At 38.1% G+C, this 21748-nt stretch overlaps 2 protein-coding genes across 3 annotated transcripts in view; one reads left to right on the top strand and one right to left on the bottom strand.

Annotated features, from left to right (window-relative positions):
- AGPS (alkylglycerone phosphate synthase) overlaps positions 1–12119 on the top strand; it is a 144006-nt gene extending 131887 nt beyond the window's left edge. The window contains exon 20 of the mRNA XM_027127360.1: positions 6651–12119. Coding sequence (XP_026983161.1) covers positions 6651–6772 — 122 coding nt within the window. The 3' untranslated portion in view covers positions 6773–12119. The remainder of the gene's footprint in view (positions 1–6650) is intronic.
- Positions 12120–14379: 2260 nt separating this feature from the next.
- Positions 14380–21713, bottom strand: IFT70B (intraflagellar transport 70B). 2 transcript variants are annotated; one of them, XR_003437190.1, is made up of 3 exons: positions 21631–21713; positions 18593–18635; positions 14380–14740 (listed from the first exon to the last, which is right to left on the bottom strand). XR_003437190.1 is itself a non-coding variant. In XM_027127280.1 (2 exons), exon 1 carries the CDS (start codon positions 21441–21443, stop codon positions 19446–19448), a length of 1998 nt encoding a protein of 665 aa, XP_026983081.1. In that variant the 5' UTR covers positions 21444–21673; the 3' UTR covers positions 14380–14740; positions 18593–19445. The 2 variants fall into 2 exon arrangements, 1 of the variants encoding a protein (XP_026983081.1); XM_027127280.1 differs by having other exon boundaries at positions 18593–21673.
- Between the last annotated feature and the right edge of the window lie 35 nt (positions 21714–21748).

Genomic DNA, 21748 nt, shown 5'->3' with positions numbered 1-21748 from the left:
GAGAACTTTTTCTCCCTAGCAATTTTATGACCAAGACTCTTCTAAGTGCTAGGTGTTAGTCTCAGAATACCTCTACTACATTATTATATTGTTAGAGAATAATTAACTTTTTATAGTCAGTTTCAGGTGATTAGCAGACAGTTAATCCTAATAGATATTTTCAAGTGTAAGATCTGTTAGAAGTAACTTTAGGTAAAGTTAATTTTTAATGTTCTGTCTTTGGTGTCTAACATAGAAATCACTAGAGTACTTGTGGCTATTTAAATTTAAATTAATTAAAATGAAATAAAAATGTATTTCCTCATTTGCAGCAGCCACCTTTCAAGTGCTTGATATCCACATGTGGCTAGGGGCTACTGTGTTAAATACTGCAGATACAGAACATTTCTATCGACACAGGAAGTTCTACCAGACAGTGCTGTGAAGCTTTATTACATATATATTTTCACACATTGGCTGGGAAAATGGCCCACAAATACGGCTTAAAAGTTTTTTTCAGTAGATATTAGATTCAAGTCTTTAGGAGTTAAGTTCTGAAATAAACTAGCATTTGTCATTAATGGTAGGTTTTCTCAGAGTATAACTTCTGTCTACCACTTTTTCCAGAATTTCTTTCAGTTTGGTCAGTAGCCTCAAATTTAGAACAAGGTCACCTTGCCATAGTAAAAGCCATTCACTGCTAATCCAGTTGGTTGTAGCAGTGAAGATATGTTGCTTTTATGGAAATTGTTCGGGCTCCTAGGAGACAGACCTTTGTAAACATATAGTCCGAGATTTCTTGGTCTTGTCACTGTTGACATTTTTTACTAGATTCTTTGTGTGGGAGCCGTCCTGTGCATTGTAGTATGTTTAGCAGCATCCCTGGCCCCTGCCCACTAGATGCTGGTAACATCGCCCCAGTTATGACAACCAAAAACTTCTCTATACATTGCTTAGTGTCCCTTAGGGTGCAGAATTGCCTCTGTTGAGAGCTATTGATATAGTCCAAAGGCTCCTAGAGATTTGAAGGAAAAGAGAGTTAGGTTCTGTGACATACCTTCTCCTATCTTAGCTAATACAGAATAGCTCTGAGTATATCCAAGAAATAATGTCAGAATATAGGGAATGCAAGGCAGATAAAACCAAAGGAAATTAAGGAAACCCAGATTGCCTTTCCCTGGATATTTGCATCCCTACATCTTATCTAAAATGGCTTACAGATAACTGTGGTTCAACATTTATTTTTTAACTAACATTTTTTGAATTCTTACTGTGTGGCGTACACTATATTATGCAACAGGACTACAAAAATGAATAAAACATGGCCCTAGTCTTCAAGGAGCATATCATGTTGACTGTCCTTATCTATTTCATGTTATTTGGCCATTTACTTGCTTTCAGCTCTGTTGTATAGGCATTAATTGCCACTTGGTTTAAACTTTGAGCGTGTCAAGCCATCTTTTGGGGATGTTAGCAGAATTAGCACTTGATTGTGTTCTGAAGACAGATTGAATCCAGCTCTTGTGATCTGTTATTACCTTGATAATTCAGGCTTTTTTTCCTATTTCATCATCTCTAAAGACCTATTTAAGGATCTGTAAGATCTTAGAGCTGCTATATAAACTGCACACATAAAACCTTAGCATAAAGAAAACTGACATATAAAAATATTTAATAAGAGAAAAATCTTATAATACCAGATTTTAATTATCTATGAATCTTTCATCTTGATGTCAGAAGTTTCATTAGTAGTAGAAAATATGTCAGATGACTTAATAAATCAAACGTGACTTTAAGTATCCACTAAGCGTTAAATTAGACTCCGTGGTATTCATAGTCCCATCTCATGTGTCTTGAAAAGCTGGGTATTCACATCCCTCAGCTGGAAACCTGTTGGCTTCAGCATGTACCTCCACCAAAGCCAAACACACACACACAGATGCCTTAGAGCACAAACCGATGGACAACTAAATCCTCTTTGCAGGTTGAATGCTCTACCCCACACACAAGTGCCTTATAGCACAAACAGATGGACAACTAAACCCTCTTTTCAGGTTGAACGTTCTACCCCACGCCACTCCCTCCCAAAGAAACATCATCATAGTCAGATCACCAGATACCAGAAAGAGTGGAAATTGTCCATTGTCCTTCTCTTTTCTCATCAGTACAGATCAAGTTGCACGGGGCCAGAACCTCATCTGACAGGAGGTTGGTGTCCCTTTAGCACTAGTTCCTTAGATAATCCACCAGTAGTTTGTATCTTGAAATACAAAGTCAGTGCTCAGATCACTCATACAAGAAGCTAAATTTAGATTTTCTTTTTTAAATCTGACCTGTAGAATAGTGTTAAAAAGGTATCCAGGATGCCCAAAGTAGAACTTTCAAAACACTGTTATTTCAATAACGGTTAGGTGCTTTTAACTTTGGCTAAATTCTCCTTCTGAGCTTCAGCTTCAGTAATCTTCTAAATGTACAGCCCATTTCATAATTTGTTTTTAATTTTTTTATAAATTCATTTTATTTATTTTTATTTGTAGCTGAGTTGGGTCTTCGTTGTTGTGTGCGGGCTTTCTCTAGTTGCAGTGAGTGGGGGCTACTCTTCGTTGCAGTGTGCAGGCTTCTCATTGCAGTGGCTTCTCTTGTTGCAGAGCACAGGCTCTAGAGCACAGCCTTAGTAGTGGTGCACAGGCTTAGCTGCTCCGTGGCATGTGGGATCTTCCCAGACCAGGGCTCAAATCCATATCCCCTGCATTGGCAGGCGGATTCTTAACCACTGTGCCACCAGGGAAGCCCATGATTTGTTTTTTAAATAAGTGTATAATAAGTCTTTTCAGCCTTGTAATCAAATTCATAATTCAGAGAGTTTTTAATTTAGCTAAAAAGAACTCTGGCTAGCAGACCCTAGATGTGTCCCTTTTAAGATGAGATTATTAGGTAGTTTCTGCTAAGTCTTCAGTCCCTTAGACCACAAAGATTAGTTCCAGATAATTTTTGGTGGCTAGGCTGGCCAACATGTTCACATTTTCCACACACAAGACTCCCATTACCCATCCCTCTTATATACATGTCTGTTCATTCTTTGCTGTTGATCTTCCCACAAAATATATTATTTCTTGGGGCTGTTAGCATCCAAAGGGGACTGTTGAGCCTGTGATTTCAAAAAGCTTCTATTTTCTCTGTTCCAAAGTATAATTTTTTTTTAAGATTTTTTTTTTGATGTGGACCATTTTTTAAGTCTTTATTGAATTCGTTACACTATTGCTTCTGTTTTATGTTTTGGCTTTTTGGCCGCAAGGCATGTGGGATCTTAGTTGCCCAACCAGGGATCAAACCACACCCCCTGCGTTGGAAGGCGAAGTCTTAACCACTGGACCGCCAGGGAAGTCCCCAAAGTATAATTTTTAAATGTACTGTATATTATGGAAAAAACACAAAATACTTATTTTATTCTGTCTGTATATACAGTATAAGAAATTAAATCGTAAAAAAGTGAACTCCACTTTTAATTTAATCAAAGAATTTCCTCCATTAGTTTTCTGTATTTGGCTGGCCTATGATTTTTGTACCTTTAAAAATACATCTAAGACTCTTAAATACCTGGCTTAAGTATTTTGAGCATTGACTATGTAGAAAAAAATGAGAATTACGGAATACGGGATCTCTTTCTTATTTTCAGAAATGGTGGATTTGGCTTTTTGTAGCTCTAGTGTTGGCTCTCAAGCTAGGTTTACACTTCTAGAGGATCAGAAGTCACAGGAGTGTAGCTGAGTCAGTAGTCATGAATACCCCACATCAGGTAATCCAGGTCTGGAAAGAGGAATAAGCTTCATGTGGTATGAAGGTACACATGACTTTTCATGGATAACTGTACATACAAGGAATGTTGAAGTAGTCTTTGGCCACCTGTTATTTGCTGTTTTCATTCATCCATTCTCCCCTTTAGTATGGCATGCTTCCTTTTCTGAAAATGAGTCTACAGATATGTAAGCAGCTACTATATAGTTGTGCACACACGTGTGTTACACATGTCCAGATCAGTATAATAAGCTAATTTCTAAAATGCCTAGCAGTGCAAATAAAGATTGTACAAATGGCATTATTATTGTTGTTGTTTAACTCTAGAATAAAAGTCTTCTACTTTGAAGTATGATCCCATCTTTGGGATTAGGGCCTTCGATGTTTCATTGTTGCTTTTTTAATTTATCAATTCATCTGAGGCAGCCAGAGAAGGTTCTCTAGAATTTTATGAAGACTATTTCCAATAATCTCGTATTATAAACGCTTATTAAGCGTTTTTACTTAAACTCTCTTTTCTCTGTGTACATTTATCCTGTAATGTAGTTGACTTAAATTGTTAAGCAAATCCAAAAAGATTTCTAGTCCCTTTAATTGCATAAACTGTGATTTCTGACCTCAGTTCAAATTCTGTTATCACTAACAGAAGAAGCTTACAGACCTCTGCCATCAGGCCATCAAGGGGTTAAATTATTTTATCAGATATGTTTTTGAGGGGCCACAGCTATGCTGCCTGTACTGCCTTTTATTTTTTTAACTTTCTAGTTCACTAATCAAATGTATGTTAGATTGATTATTATAAAAGTATAAACCATAGAAAATTTGACAAGATAGATGTGTAAATTATCCTTCTGACAGAACTAATGATGCACTTCAAGCACCTTCTGTTTTCCAGCGCTTGGTGAGCGACTTCATTAAATATGCAGTGGCTGTTGGGTGGCTTCTCAGAGGATGGTTCAGCTCCTTGTGGAATTGGATTATTACTAGAGGTGTAAAACGAGGCAGACGAGCTAGCTGTTGGGCATCCTGCTGAGGTTCTAATGTGCTCCATCTTGTCGGAGCAGTTGTTTGCAGTCTTTTCAGGACAATTACATCCATAACCACAGGACACATTCAGTGAAACTATATTACAGATAACAGTGGAGACTGGCATTGACTGCTTTTTATCCCACTCTCTTGAGTTGCCTCAGTGCTGGTAGCTTATAATAATGCCACTTCTACCATTCACAGAGTAGTTTTTTTTTTTTTCTTTTAATACCTTGGAGCAAATCTGGAAATAACTGATTTGTAACTTTTTCTAAGTGCAAAAATCGTAGGATATTTGGAGCGAAAAGATTCAGTAGCTTCTAATCCCTTTGCATATGAGAAAACTAAGGCTGAGGCATTGCGGTGAGTTGTCCCTTAGGGAGATCGTAGGAGGACCTGGTAGAACATCTTTTAGGTGGTAGAGATTGCATGAATAGCAGTTTGTACTGTTTGGCTTCTGGTTTTAGAGCTCTTTTAAACAGAATTTTTCTTTTGAATTTAAGATTTCTTTTTCCTGCTGTAGAGCATTTTTCCTCATCTTAATACCAGCAATGCTGCTTTATTTCTAGAAGCCAAGCAGAAATATTTTGCTTTCTGAGAATGTCATGCTATTTATTATTTTAATGACAACTGGTGGTTTCCTGGAGCACTGGACACAAAAGACGGTTTGAGTTGAGCTTAAAATGGTATTTAAGTTTTCCAAAAGGGAGATGCTGTGGTGGATCACTGAAGCTTGATAAATGAGAGTGCATTTTAGAATGACAGGCTGAATACTTTAATGAAAGAAGGCTTCCCATTTTAGTTGGCCAATTAAATCGCTGCTGATGACTTTGGATCATTAATGAACATTTGTGGAAAATGACCATTTGAATTCAATTATTACAATACGTTTGAAAAGTACTAACCACAAATAATCCTACCCGTAAATAAAATTTATCCATTTTCCCATAGATAAATCAGCATCCTGCTTTGCTTTTTAATGCCAAAGCAAATTGACATTTCAGAATTCTTTTATAGATTAAGTACATATCCTTTCTTATAAAAGTTCTGCTTAGAAAAGGTTACATTTTCGTTGAATGCCTTTTAAAATATAATTTATGCTGCTAACGATTATATTCGTTATTCTCAGAATAAATTAGCAAGACTTAGAAACAAAGAAGGGGAACGTGATACAGTGTATAAAAGCAGATAATTAAATTTAAAATGGTTTAGGTGTTTGATTTATTTAGTGCCTAAAATAACTCTAATTCTGGAAAAATAATAGGAAGAAAATAACAATTATTTGAACATGCAAATTTATTTTAAAGTCATATGAAAAGAAAATGCAAATGGAAAGCTCATAACCAGATTTTTTTCTTAAGCCCAAAGTTCAGATTTTCTCAATTTTTAAAAAGCTTTTGTTCTCAAAATATTTTATGGATATCTAGCTTGTCAATTTTTGCTGTAGTATACCCAGCAAATTCATCTGGATATGTTTTCTTTAGTTAACTTTATTTTCTCTGAAACTTTGGCATGTTCTGGTAAAGACAGGAGGCGGGTTCTTTTGAAATGCATGTTTTTCTCATTTTGTTATTTGTAAAATGGGCCATAATCTCAGTGCAGGCTCCCTTCATCTCCATTTTACAGTTTACAAAGAAAGGAGACACTGTGGAGCACAGGCTCCCCTGGGAGTACACTGAGCTTAATGAGCTTGATAGTCTGGTGGGCTCAATAAATCAAATACAGCAAAACATTTCTCATTTTTGAATAAAAGCATTTATCACACAGTGTTTGTTCATTCATGGTCATAAGATTGATTGGTTCCCAGCATCATAGTGTATATTGAAGCATTTTTGATTTTGTTTTTCCAGTGGGCAAGTTACGGAAGCAGTGGCTAAAGGAAAGTATCTCTGATGTCGGCTTTGGGATGCTGAAGTCTGTCAAGGAATATGTGGACCCCAATAACATCTTTGGAAACAGAAACCTTTTATAAATCCATTACTATTGTTAAGAAAAATGTCACTTTTTTTTTAAGTCTTTTAACTATGGTTATACCAGTAATCAGATATATCATGGACTTTATTTCAGCTACCTTTGTTTGTTGGTTTAAAATAAGTTTGTTTCATTCTGTAGTTTGTTTTGTTTCTACATCTATGGATTGACAGATGGTATTCCTAAATCTCTCTCATTGTAGGTGTATCAGTTTACAGCCAACTGGTTGTCATTTCAAATTTCAGTCAGGCAGCACAGGGCTGCCAGTGGTTAATTTCAGAAGAAGATGCTGCCAGCTGTTTTGTATTGATGCTTCTTCTTAGGAACAAAGCCAGATTTTGGTGTCATCTATTGTTTCTCTAGCCTCTTTTTTAAAAGAACGTTTCTGGGAAGCAGCTATCTAGGGAAGGATTCCACTGAGGAGTGATATACATGTATGTTTTTTTAAGAGTGCATTCTAGTGTGAATAGGTCATTAAGGGAGAATACCCATGAAAGAATATAGGCAACCTCTTATTTAGGAAGCCTTCAGTTCTGTAAGGTGCTTGGCCTACATTTTTCTTTGAAATTAGTATACAGTTGTAAAACCTTAAATCATTAGTATGCTTTATTCTGTCAGGGGACATGTTTTTGTTCTCCATGTTTCTGTTTCTAGTGAGGTATGAGTTGTATTTGTATCACTGAGATAACATATTGTTATATCCTAATTCATTCATAATATGTTTTATAAGAAAAGCTGACTTATCACTCATTGTATGTGAAGAACAGGTTTACCATGAAAGGAATGTCTTTATTCAACTTAGAGTTCTAATGTTTCTCATTTCACATTCTTGTTGCTGAGATGCAGAAGAAGCTACAACAGGAGCAGAAGAGGGAAGACTTCTTACACTGAATGTCTCCAGTTCAAAGAACTGTTTTGGCTAAAGAAACACAGTCATCATTCAGCTACTGAATTTGAAAACCTCAACAGTTTCAATGACAAAAAACCTTCTTAAAAAAAATTAACCCAAACAACATGATAAATGTCCATATAAAAGTAAAGTTTCAATTTAGTTTTTAATAATGGTTTAATGCCTTTTTTGAATTACTGGTTTAACCTAAATTAAAAAATATAATGTATTACACATACCATAATCAAAAGTTTGAAATATCATATTTCTTAAACAATAGGGAGAACGTTAACCACATTTAGTGAACATTTTTACATTCAAACCTGGATATTAAAATAAATGAAATGATTACTTTGAATCACTGTCTGTCAAGGTTCATGGTTCACATTTTGAGACAGATTCTTTTCTTAATGTAGTACTTAACTTTTGATAATTTTTTTAGAATTAATATTTGATCAGCTAATATGAGTCAGAATGCAGACTATCCTTTAAAAGGACACACTGTCTGTCTATGTAGCAACAGCTCCAAAGTATTTTTGGGCAGTTTGATACCTTTTATATCTGAAGTAGCCTTAACCAGAAAATCTAAAATTGATTCACAAAATGATATTTTTAAGACTTCAAAATGATAATTTTTAACAAATAAAATTGGCCTCAAACTAATAAAATCTGTAAGCAAATCAAAATGAAATATTAGTTTAACAACAAAAACTAAATATTTATTTATTAGATGCTGCCTCTCTTCATTGGTGATTTATTTTTAATTATAAAATTTCCAGCAGATATTTGCTTCAAGCCCTTGATATTTGAAATAGTTAGATACTTGATGAGGAAATTACACTTGCTTCTCAAATTATAAAAATCTCAGCTTTATGAAATGCATCTATTCATGAAAGTAATTTCTCTAATTGGTGATCAAAATGTAAAATTTATTACGATACTAATATCTCACTGGAGTGTATACATGTTTCTGAGTAATTTTTTAAAAATAAAACTTACAGATTCATAAGCAGATCCATTCCTTTGCACGTGATTGTTATAACGTTCTTTCCTAGGGAGTTCAGATTTCAGTAACCTCAGAATTAGGAAATGTAACACCTGAAATTGTTCACTATTCTACATGAACCTTATGGAAATTAGTGATTTATGCGTTTGTTTTCTTCCATGCATGCATGACTCTCCAACCTTGATTTTGTAGTGATGACTACATTTTGTAGTTAGGATCATTTCTACAGGGATCATTTTGAAACACATAAACACTCATCAGTACTGTTTCACTCTGATTTAGTAAATCAGAAAGGCTTTCCCTGCTTCCACGCATCCACCTCTGAGAGGTGCCTCAGCTGCATAACTGCATAACACCGATTTGTCTTTCTTAAATTAGTCATATTTCTAATATTTTATTTGATGATGTCACATTTGGGTTGACATTTTAGTGGGAATGGGAACTTGCTGCTAGTGAGAAATGGCATTGAATACTAGAGTCAGTATGAACAGGCTTTATTGACCCCTAGAGAAACAGCTGCCTTAATGTTTGGTGCACTTTACAGTGTATAAGTGAGTTTATTAGTGTTATGCTAAGTAACGTGAGCTTTTTTAGTTTAGTAAGAATTGCAGAAGCCACATGTTTATTGTGCCCAGCATTTTACCACAAAGAAAGAGGATTAAATTCTTTCCTCTCTTGAGGAATTGGGAGTTTTCTTCCTAAATGCTTACATACTATAGTACTGTTACTTAAAAGCTGTTTATGAAGCTGGAAGCATTCTAGTATACTGAGCTGTGTTGATGTATTTTGGAAAACAAAAACACAGTGAAGGATGAACTTCCATCAGTGTGTGTATTAAACCAGATACAGATGGTTGCAAGAAAACCTCTTTTTCAGAATATTCTCTTAGTAACAGCTGAGTCCTAGCTTGCAGTTTTGAAAATGACTTTTGCATGTTGGCTTCAGAGGTTTTCCATTGTCATATTCTTTTATAGCTGCAACTTCTTAACTATAGCTGATCAGACAAGCCCTGTGGTACCAAGCTGAAGTCTGTAACCTTGGCTGTTCAAATGGGCTGAGTTTGGTCAAACATCTATTTTATGTAAATGTAGAACACAAACATTTATTATGCATTGATGCACAAACTGCACATGCTGGTGCTTGAAGCAGCCAAGGTGGAATTCTGTGGAAAGCATATCTACATTTTAAGAAGCACTGGGACAGGAGTTAAGGACAGCTTTAATAGCTTTTTGCTACCACTTAATCTTTGGCGATTTCGATTTTAATTAGGGTTTAGCTCGTGGTGGGAGAAAAGCCGAAAATAACAAGTGCCAGGATAGGATTGAAGAATCCAGAATCACCTTTGGCTTTATGAAAGCTTGCCTTTGCTCAAGGCTTCACGTTCCCAAATGAGCCACCTGTCAATATATACATTTAATCCTCATTAATTTCATATAGTACATTGATGCGGAAATCCAGAAGGTGTAAAAGATTGTTTTAAACTATTGAAATACAATGTGTAACATGAAGGATGTAAGTTACTCAGCTTTCTGCTCCCTAAAGCAAACAGTGTTTGTCTTTAGTGTGAAATTTAACTGTAAAAACTACCTGTAATGTCAACAGATTATAGAAACTTATATTATTAATAAAATGGACCTGGGTTTAAGAGATTTTTTTCTTCAGAGGGGGTGTGAAGCTGTTCATTCTTCTGTTTGCGTCTGGGTTTGTCTTTCGATTTTAGTTTTTCATCTTCATATTTCCTCTGATTTGAAAACAAAATTAATTTTTATAATTTTATTGATGAAGCATTATCAAGTACAACCTAAATATAACTAAATCCTTTTGGATTTATAGATGAATATATTGTTGGCTAGGTTTTATTACTCTCTAATTATTTTAAATCAATGTTATATTCCTAGGAGGTGTTTAGTCTCCTGTGAACCTGAAGCATTCCCATTTGAACCTTGGAAGATCCTCAAAGAATGAGCGCTCTTGTGCTCTCCTAACCACAAGAATTCCTTAACAAACGTGAGTAAGGACCACTGAAGCCAAAGAACCATCACAGAATTAAGTAACTTTAGTTCTGTGAACATGAAAAGGTTTCTTTTTTGGTTCCCAAAGGAGATTATTTTATACTTTTTTTTTCCACAAGGGACAAAAATAACACATTAAATATCATTAAGAGCATTTTTCAAAGACTCTGAACTTCCAAATCAGAAAGAGAGAGAGAGAGAGAGAAGGAAAAAAAATATTTTAGTGTGGATTTCTAAGCAGCATATATACATGTTTTTAAGGCATCTTATTGTTGGCAGTGTTTTTTGTAAGCACCCTATGAAACTTGTTGTTTAACCCCTAAAGCAATCTTGTTCACATATCCAAAAAGGACATGAAATGCTTGTGCTGGTATAAAGTTTCTCTAAATAATTATTTTTTGAGCTATTTAAAGAATGTCCCCAAAAGCTCACAGTGCCTTGTTGGGATTTTTTTTTCCATGAAATAGCCATTATTTAAAATGAGTGGGAGAGGATAAATCTTTAAGGCCAGAGCTTGTGTAGCAGTTCAAGGCTATTCCTCTTCAAGAACGCGTCAGGAATGAAGTAGTTGTGTGTGGAAACACAAAAGATCCTTTCCACAGTGTTGGTTTCAATCACCTATTCTAGCATATTTAACTAATTGTGTGGTGGACCTGTACTCTCACATACACCTATTCAGTCAGTGGGATTTACATGTACTTTCTTTCTTGCATTTTCATTCCTTGTGTCCCAACTTAGTAGCCCTAAGGTGTGGGTTGGTGGATGTGGCATACTCGGTCCTGGAGACACCCCCTACATGTTTTGGGTGTTTGCTCACACAGCTCCCTGAGGAGCAGAGCCTGGAGGAGGGGCGGGGGGTGGGTTCCTATTCCTTATGTTGGGGGTCAGTCCTTTTTGTGTGTGATGGTGCCTTCAGAGTAATGAATATTTCTGTTTCTGAACAATGATAAATCTTCTGAGAAATATGTGTAGGTTATATTTTTAAATTTTTGTCCTTTTTCGCTAAGCCTGTGAAATACTTTGGCTCTGATACAACTTGACTTGAATAATATCTTATCCTGAGTCTTCCTCTAAGGCAGTGCATATTCCTGCCAGTACTGTAGTCATCTTTTGGGAACTACATGTGGGTAAGCACTTGTATGTAAGCCATTATACTGCTGTAACTAATGCATACAAACAATTCTTCTCTTTACATTAATAGTCTTAAAAGTGGATATGTAGTGGGAAGGAAAATTCTTAAGGGAGTCCAGCATAGCTTTGTCAGTTCAGACTGAGCCATACTGTTTTCCAAAGGGCTCAACACATAGTCTATATACTGTGCTTTCAGTGTATGTTTGGATCTCCTTTTACTGCTTTTCCTAGAATGTACTGTTCTATAAGCAAATGCCCATGTGTGATTTTTAAGATGTGCTGGGAAAAAAATAAAACAATACCAAAACCATTCATTGTTACGGAAATTGTTGCATTTTTTCATGTTGATTCCATCTAATCTTTACAGTCTGTTCCGGTAAGTAGCCTCTCTAGTAGTGAATGACAAGTGCACAGATACTGATTTTGTCCCTGCCTGTGGCTCCCACACTGGAGGGAAGGTTGTAGTTGTCTGGGCTCTGAAATAACTGAAGATTGGACCTGTCGAACACAGTCTTACTTGACACGTTTAAATAATAACTTGCCATACTAAGAGTTTAGCTCTTATATAATAAGTTAGTTATAGTTAGTTAAAGAAAGCAGTTTTCTGCTGGGCTCATATAAGGCTCAGACTGAATGAACCTTAGAAATCATCTCATCTTTTTCCCAAACACAATTGGTATCTGACCATCCTACCCCTCAGACCACAAATAGATCACCAGTTTTTCTGAACATGTGCTGTGACCACATGGGAATTTACTGCTTTTCCAGCAAGCCTTTTCCCAGTTTCTGAAATCTTCCAGTATTGAGGTTTTTACTTATAAGACTGAAATCTGTTTCCCCCTTCTATCCATTAACGTAACTTCTGTCTTGTGTAGTCATGAAGAATTGCCCAGTTGCTCTGTTGAAGGGCAGCTCTGCAGGCATTTAAAGACAGCTCACATTCCCCCAGATCTTCTTCAGTCACCTCTTGCTCCTGTCAGTTCTAGACCCTTCATCATCCTAATCTCTCTCCATATGTGCCCTTTTGATGTTCTTAAAGTGAGATGTCGAGTTCTGAATGTTCCAGAATAGGACCAATGATTCCCTTATTCCTTATTCCAATATTCTTTAGTCACTCTTGCATTTTTGGTGGACAGTGGACATTGCACTGTCATCTCACACTGAACTTGAATTTAATAGTTTGTCTTTTCTGCATGTGCCACTTTGTCCACATCTCCATGGAGGCTGATTTTTTATTTTATATTTTTATTGGAGTATAGTTGCTTTACAATGTTGTATTAGTTTCTGTTGTACAGCAAGGTGAATCAGTTATACATATACATATATCCCGTTTTTTAGATTTCCTTCCCATTTAGGTCACCACAAAGCATTGAGTAGAGTTCCCTGTGCTAAACAGTAGGTTCTCATTAGTTATCTATTTTATACATAGTAGGTATATATGTCAATCCCAGTCTCCCAATTCATCCCACCCCCAGCTTCCCCCCTCGCCTCAGTATTCATAAATCTGTTCTCTACATCTGTGTCTCTATTTCTGCTTTGCAAATAAGTTCATCTGTACCATTTCTCTAGATTCCACATATAAGCGATATTATACGATATTTGTTTTTCTCTTTCTTCACTCTGTATGACAGTTTCTGGGTCTATCCACGTCTCTGCAAATTGCACTGTTTTGTTCCTTTTTATGGCTGAGTAATATTCCATTGTATGTACGTACCACATCTTCTTTATCCATTCCTCTGTGGATGGACATTTAGGTTGCTTCCATGTCCTGGCTCTTGTAAATAGTCCTGCAATGAACATTGGGTTGCATGTATCTTTTTGAATTATGGTTTTCTCTGGGTATATGCCCAGGAGTGGGATTGCTGGGTCATACGGTAGTTCTGTTTTTAGTTTTTTAAGGGACCTCCATGCTGTTCTCCATAGTGGCTGTATCAATTTACATTCCCACCAACAGTGCAAGAGGGTTCCCTTTTCTCTACACCCTGTCCAGCGTTTATTGTTTGTAGATTTTTTGATGATAGCCATTCTGACCAGTGTGAGGTGATACCTCATTGTAGTTTTGATTTGCATTTCTCTGATAATTAGTGATGTTGAGCATCTTTTAATGTGTTTTTTGGCCATCTGTAGGTCTTCTTTGGAGAAATGTCTATTTAGATCTTCCCCCCCATTTTTTGATTGGGTTATTTGTTTTTTGATATTGAGCTGCATGAGCTATTTTGTTTATTTTGGAGATTAATCCTTGAGGCTGACTTTTTTAAAGCCTCATTACTTATATTTATTCTTACTAAAATGTGTATCTTACTGTATTTAGTTCCAGATTTTCAAAATTTTAGAATCTTGACTCTTACCCAGAGTATTTTTTGTCCCATCCAGATTTGGGACATCAATAGAATTGAGACATGTACTGTCTGGATTCTCAACCAAGTAATGGCAGGCATCTGCAACACACAACAAGGGCCTGCCTAATAACACATCCAGGAAAGAGCATTCAGGGTTCAGCTAGCGCACATTTCCACTTGACATGCTCTTGTGTTCACCTCATATTTTTACATTTTGTCAACAAATAGGCCTTTTTTCAATGAATCAGCGTTTATGCCAGACAAACATTAAACATACAAATGACGTCTACTTGGATTTAACATCGCCAGCTGCCAGACTGAAATCCTTTGCTAAAGCTTGCTGCTCCGATTTCCTGTGCTACCCTATCAGAAAAACAAATGAAGTCTTTAAATGCCATCACATTTACTTTTGCCTGTGTTTGCCTTCAGGGGCATGTCTCTTTCTTTTTCAATATACTCGTAAACTCATCTTGTGCTGCATTTTCTGATGTGATCTGTTGACTGGGCGTAGTATTGACTGATGGACAACCTCTGAATCCATTCTTGCATAGTTCTGTCACATCCTTTGTACTTCATTGTGTCCACATTAGATCTGGAAAGATAATTTTTTTAAATGACTGAAATTTGTCACTGTAAAGCTGTGAAATAACTTAGGAGAAGGTGGAGTTCTGAGTCTAAGAACACAGTGAAAAGGGTTCTATTCTGGAAATTTTGCAGGTGCTCCATTTTTCTCTACCAAACTACTAGTCACTTTTCCTATTTGGGCCTAATATCTTTTGTAAAATGAATAACTCTGAGCTCCCTTCTAAGTCAGTCTCAGTGATTCTGATGAGTCTCTGTATTTTTGCCAAACACTACCCTAGAATTGATTATAGCATTAATAATTTATTTTTTAATTTAACCATTATTAGCCAGACACTGCTGGGCACTTAACCCTCGACAAGAAGTTCTAATTGTTATCACAACAACCCTGTGAAATGTATGGTATCGTCCCCTTTTTTCCGGTGAAATAACTGAGATTTAGCAACGTTGAATAACACACACTGTTAGTAGCTGGGAAGTGGCATTGCCAGGAGATGGAGCCAGGTCCGACAAAATCCAGTCTCTGTGCTGGCTGCTTCACTGCTCTAGGCTGCTTGTGCTGGGTAGTAAGTCTTTTGTATACAGAATTTCTGCTTTTTAAAGTAGATTGTTAAGTCATTGCCCTCCACAGAAGGGCACAAGTACAGAGGGGAAACAGCTGTCTTCATGACTACATGCCATAGAAATACCAGGAAGCCTTCTGTCCCAGATGCTGTCGTGCTCTGTAAATGTGTAATCCCTGCATTGATGCCTTTATAGATTTAATATGAAACTCATGAAAGGAAGTGCTGTGTTTGATGGACTTAATAACTTTGCATTTTTATAACTTTAATATTGTATTCCTTTGAGCTGTACTTAAAAATGTAAGAGTAACCTGTTACTATAAGTTATACATATTCCTGTAGAGAGACTAGAAACTGAAGACTATTTAAGATTAAAGAAATGTTTTATTATAATCTAAGACCAATCTAGGTTCTTTGGAAAGTCACAGTTCCTTAAAACTGCTAATTTAAGAATTAAGGTTGCTGCTGAAGGATTAGGGTACTCAAAAAGTTGCATATATTTTATAATTAGAATGAAGGTATAAGTATAGAGCTTGATGGTTACAGTCATGGTGATTATGTGGTTGGACAACCAAGAACCCAGAGTTACTGGCACATTACAAAATGTGCTTTTTAACTAATACTAAGGGTATATAGCCCAATAAGTGGAAACGAAACCCCCAAATGTCACATTAGTCCCAGTGGTAGGTCAGCAGGGGATAAGAGGCAGTTAGTGAATGGTGGATAGTGAGCTGCAAGTCACACCATTGGTAGGAAGCTGCTCAGTGTGGCAGAGAATACCCTCAGGAAAGCACAACCTCCCAGATGTTTCCAGATCACCAATAGTCATTAAAAAAAAAAAAAAAGACAAAGGAACATAAGACCAAAGATTGTATTTAAAAATGCTGATGTTCACCAGAAATGAAAGGTTTGTCTTTGGTGATGTTATCCTTTTAAAATCAGTTAGTATAGATAGCCATATTCTGCTTACCTGAACAGGCTTCCAGCACTGCTAACCCTCCGAATGCCAGTGTGGAAATGAGCCCAAGCAAGGATTATAGGGCAGAAGGGTCAGAAAGTTACTCTCTTAACACTTCCCCTCCAAGCCATTTGCCCTTTCTTTAAAAAAAAAAATTTTTTTCTCATTTGCCCTTTCTTATCTCACTAGAAGCTTATTTACTTGGGCATCTACCCCATAGCCCTCAACAAACACACAAATTGTTCTAACCTCAGGCCAAACCTATCACTGACAATTCTGTTTGGATTCCACCTGAGGTGCTCCTCTGAGGTCTGAGAGGCCATACCTCTATGTTCCTCTATCACCCCTTTGGGAGGGAGTGTCATCTTCTATGATTACAGCTGTCTCATTGCTCGATGATCTCTGCCATCCCCACAGTTTTCCCAGTTCCCAGTTGTCTGCTTCTCATGAATGGGTCAGAGTTAGCCACTCTACACCTGACCTTCACAGATGACATTAGTGTCAATATCCGTGCCACAGCTGAGGGCAAATTCAAAGAGGGGCTGCCATGAGAAATATGAATCCTTTTGTAGGCATGTCATGTCACTGATCAAATGAGTCTGCTTGGTTGTTCTGCACAGAATAAGTTTTTGTTTATGTCTGAGAAAATGGAAATAACTACTTGGGTACAACAAACACATGGGTATATTCTGAACATTTGTGTGGAGATGGGTTGACTAAGGTTATGGAATAATGGATTTAATATTTGATCTTTTTAAAATACACTCTGCAGATATTATGAAGAAATCTTGAAGGAGCAAAGGCTTGAGAAATATAGGGAAATCTTTTTTTGTCAAGAAAAGTGCTTTTAGCACGGAGTACATGAAGTTCTAGGAGCATAGAACAAAGCTTTTCATCAGAGCTTTAGGGATGAAAGCCTTCATTCAAATGGCAATGTGGAGTCATCATAAAGTCACTTGCCTATTAGTATCAATAAGCAGAGGTGAGTACTTTGAAGGTGAATTTAAAAGAAGTATATCCTAAAAATAAAGAACAGTAAGTGCCTGGGGAGTTAGACCCTTCCCCAGTCTCCTCCAGGGCTCTGATGGCTGGCCAGTTTTGTAGGCTTGGTTCATGAGTCTTTGCTGTTGCCAGGCAGCAATCTATAAATCCTGGTGGGTGCCTCTCTGGAGAGCCAGTGTAAGGAAGGGGACAAATGCCACCACGATTGACCTTTATTCCTTTTACTCAGTGGTAGGAGCAGTCAGGATTTCCTGATGCATTACTAACCAGGAAATCCCAACTGCCCAGCAGCAAGGGGTTAAAAACTGTTCTGAAAAGCTTTTTATATTCTGAAAAGCTAAATTACACATACATGCAAACCACAAACACACAGCACCTGGGTAAATAAAGTGTGGTTGAATAAAGGCTGGGCTATTGGCAAAAGGGAATCTGGAAAACATTTGCTTTTGGGTGGTTAACATTACTTACATTTTATGCTTTTTTTTTTAAAGAAAAAAAGAGGAAATGTGCAAAAAACTTTTTTTTAACATGGCTGTTAAAAAATAAGATTTCAGTTCATTTACTTTCCAAATCTTAAGGGGCTATGAAGATTGAGAGTGCACAGAGCTACTGCACAAAGCAGCAGCAATACTTTTAGTACAAAAGTTGTTAAAGAACATTTCCCAGTGATGGAATTGTGCTAAGGGATGCACTGAAGAGGTCATTAAACACTGATTGTCCTCCCAGTGTGGGCTCAAACGTCAGCGGTAAATGGTATCAGCTTACATAATTAGATGAAAAGTGCTATAAATTCAAAACCATTGGACTTCATAATAAGCCACATTTTCTGATAGATCTAATAGAATTTGAGCACCCAGGAGGTCATGCTACAGAGGATTTATGCTGAGTACCTATGTGAGTCCCTGTCTGGGTACCTATGTGGCTAAGTGATTTCTCCTTGAAGGAAAGAAATCATCATCTCATCATGGCAGGGGTTCACTATCTTTCAGTAGAATGCTATTAGATTGAACCATAAAAAAATGCTAGTTTTGTAGTTCAAACACTTCCAAAATCAGCAATTTCATATAATTCAAGCTACTTTGTTTTTCTCTAAGTCAGGTCGAGTTGGGGTTGATTTATGGAGAGAAAAGGGGTGGGGAAACAAATAGTAAAGCTCTTGTATGGTTCAGAAAATAAAAATGCCTAAGCAGAATGAGTGGGGTTTTCATTGGAAGGGTTGTGGGCATGGCCTAGCGTTATGAATCTACCAGATGAGGTTTCGGAATCGACCTTTTCATCTGTGATGGAGGTGGGAGAGAAGTTTGGTGGGATCATGGGAATAGTCTAGATTTTTCCTTACCTGAGAGGCCACCACACAGGAACAACTCCAGCATTAACATATCCTAAATTGCAAACACAAAGGTAGGAATTAAGAAAACAGTTCTCACGATACCTCTGCTATTCCTCATTGTTAAATAAGAGCACAGTTATGAAAAAACAGTAAATATATCTTGTTCATGTATTCAAATTATTAACAAACGGAACCAAAGAAAACCATGTAAAATTCTTGCTTTGACAATTGTTTATTGTTTCTAAACCACAGCACCATAATTTTGTTAAGGGTATAAGATCTCCCAGTGACTCTTGAATGTTTGAAAAAAAAAAAAACACCAAACATTTATAACGTATTTTGGTTACATAAAGCATTACATTTATATTGAAAAACCCTGACAAAACACCCTAAGGGCTATCTAATATGTATGCATTAAAATTAATATAATAATGAGGGTAGGCTGTGAGAATAGGACACAATCCCTGAGGTTCTTATTAAAAGCCTAGAAATCCTATACCTTAACTACTGAGTTCTGGGCCTGATAGTGCCAAGTCCCTGGATAACATAATCCTTGTGCAGGGGACTTTCAAAATGCACAAAGTACAAATGATAACAAAGGAGATGGAACATAGGTGCTAACAATTTCTAATAGAAATAGTGTCCCCATGCAGTTTTGAATTTTTCATAAGTCTTTCTAGGTGTCAAAGTTCTTATATTTCACTTTGTGAAGATTTTAAAAACAAAATATTAGTTAGTTTTATAATTTTAAAGTGTACGAAGTTCAACATGTAATAAATCTAAAGAGGCCAATAGCTAAATACAGATAAAAGAGTGAAAAACAGATGTAAAGCCATTATGATAAGGCCACTGTCAGACATTACTACATATTCCAACCTATAATCTCATAAATCAAAGCTTTTAGTTGTCTGGATTCATAAGTGACTGTATTCTTTCCAATATGCATTCTTTCTTCTTCCAGGGGTTGTTCAATAACAGCAGGTATGTTCCTGCCATAAAGTTCACAGTGTTCTAGAAACTGGACACATTCTTGAATAACACTGTCACGAAGCATGATGGTGTGTTTTGACATGTTTTCTAGTAATGACAGGAAGCATCTTTTGGCGTAATACCAGGTATCAGTTCCCAGTTTTTTATTATAAGGTTCCAAGCTTTTGATAACCCGAGAAATACCAAAGTCATAATTTCCTTTGGCACAATAGAGCGTCCCTATCACCAAATTCACAATGCAGAGATGGTAGATTTTCTTATCTGGGTCCTCATAGGAGAGCTGCTCTTCCTCCTTTTCAATCTTCCTCATCAACTCCTCGGCTTCTTCGTTTTGACTTGTCATAATATATGAAACACACAGGTTAGCCAGCACAATAGCACTGACATTCAGGATGTTGTCATAATGCTTCTTGACTATGGGCTCATAAAAACCTATGGCTTCTGTGTATTTGTTTTCCTGCATGAACAGAACATGAGCCACATTCAGCTTCCACACATCATGATCATTACAGAATTCCACAGATTTGCGGAAGATCTTTTCCACCATTCGATAATTTTCAAGGTTCCAGTAGATTTTGGCCTGGGCCATCAGCACAGGAATATATTTCTCAAGGGTGTCATCATATTCATTCACTGCCTTTTTGACAGCTTCATCATCTCTGTTGTGTCTTGCTTCCTGCACTTGTATGGTGAGTTTCCGGAGCTGTTCAGTCAGCATCCCTGCTAGCCCATCAAGCTTAACGAAAGCCTCTTCAGGAGCTGTCTGGCAAGTGATCGTGGCATCCAAGAAGTCATAGAGATAGGGTGTGAGGAACTTGTAAGTCAAATGGGCATTCTCTGCCAGGACATCTGCTGCCAGGTCAAAATACTCATATTTACAGTAGAGCAGCAACAGGTTGCCAAAGGTCTCTGGGGGAAAGGGATTCTGTTGGAGCAAAAACTGTAGCTTCTCAAACCCTTCTGTAGGCCTGGCATCCATGTTCATTAGCGCCTGGTTGTGCAGGGTCACAGGGTCTAACTCTTCCTCTGCCCTCGGAGGCATATCCGTGAGGGCTTCCTGGGCCGCCTCATAGTTTCTCAGTTGGTATTCTATGGCGGCCTTGAGGTTGAAGGCTTCCACCAGAGCGGTCTGGTGAAGGACTAAGGTGTTGCCAACACTTCGAACATCAATGCCCTCAGTGGTCATGCCCACACCCAGCTCTGGGTGCTGGCGGATGCCACGCTCAATAATGTCGGCGATATGCTTCAGCGCCGGGGCGTAGTGCCGGCTGCTGTAATAGGCCAAAGCCAGGTTGTAGGAAAGGTCAGGCCGGTAGCCCGAAGCCTGCAAGGCAGCAGAGAACTTGGAACACGCAGCTTCATAATGTCCCTCCTTGTAGAGCAAACAGCCCAGGTTGACCTGGCCATTGAGCTCGTTCTCGCCCCCGCTGTCTTCTCCTCCTTCCTCACTCAGTAGCTGCTCCACCAGGCTCCTGGCCGCGGGCAGATCGCCCTCGCTGTACTTGATCGCGGCTTGGAGACGGAGGACCCCGTGGTGGTAGGCGGGGTTGTCCAGGAGGAGGAAGGCGACGCGGGTGGCCTCTGGGTAAAGGCAGGCCTTGTATAGGGCCTGGGCCTGGTAAAGGCGGTACTGCTCCAGCTCCGGGTGCAGCTGACCCAGCTGCTCATAGCACTCGGCGGCCAGCGCGAACTCCTGCAGGCGGTAGTAGCAGTAGCCCAGCAGCGACAGGCCGGCGCGGCTTCTCGGGCTCCGCTGGAGCTCTCCGCCCAGCAGCTGCACGGCCTCGGCGTAGCGGGCATCCCGGATGAGCCGGTACACGACCGCGGTGAACTCCCCGTCGGGGATCTGCGCACCGCCCAGCCGTGCCATAACCGCTGCCGTGGTTGTGCGTGCTCGTTACCACGGCAACAAGCCAACCGGAAACGTAGGTCTGCAAAGAATGTTGAGGGTTTTGTGGGCCTTTTTTTTTTTTTGCGTGCTCCCAAAGTTACTTTGCAGCAGAACGACCAACCTGGGATTTAAAACAATCACGAATATGAGTGTGCCTATTACTGACCTGGCCTCTGAAGACTGCAGAGTGTGAGCGGCGTTAGAGGGGAGAGGAAACGTCTCTGGGCCGTTCAGAGACGGAAAAACTCTACTTCCCGGCATGCACCGGTCCGATGGCGCCGGCG

The sequence above is a fragment of the Aethalodelphis obliquidens genome, unplaced genomic scaffold (assembly GCF_003676395.1).
Source record: "Aethalodelphis obliquidens isolate GAN/ISIS:26980383/991018 unplaced genomic scaffold, ASM367639v1 scaffold2, whole genome shotgun sequence".
Lineage (NCBI taxonomy): Eukaryota > Metazoa > Chordata > Mammalia > Artiodactyla > Delphinidae > Aethalodelphis > Aethalodelphis obliquidens.
The sequence above is the reverse complement of the archived record's forward strand: the minus strand, read 5'-3'. Positions and strand labels throughout refer to the sequence as shown.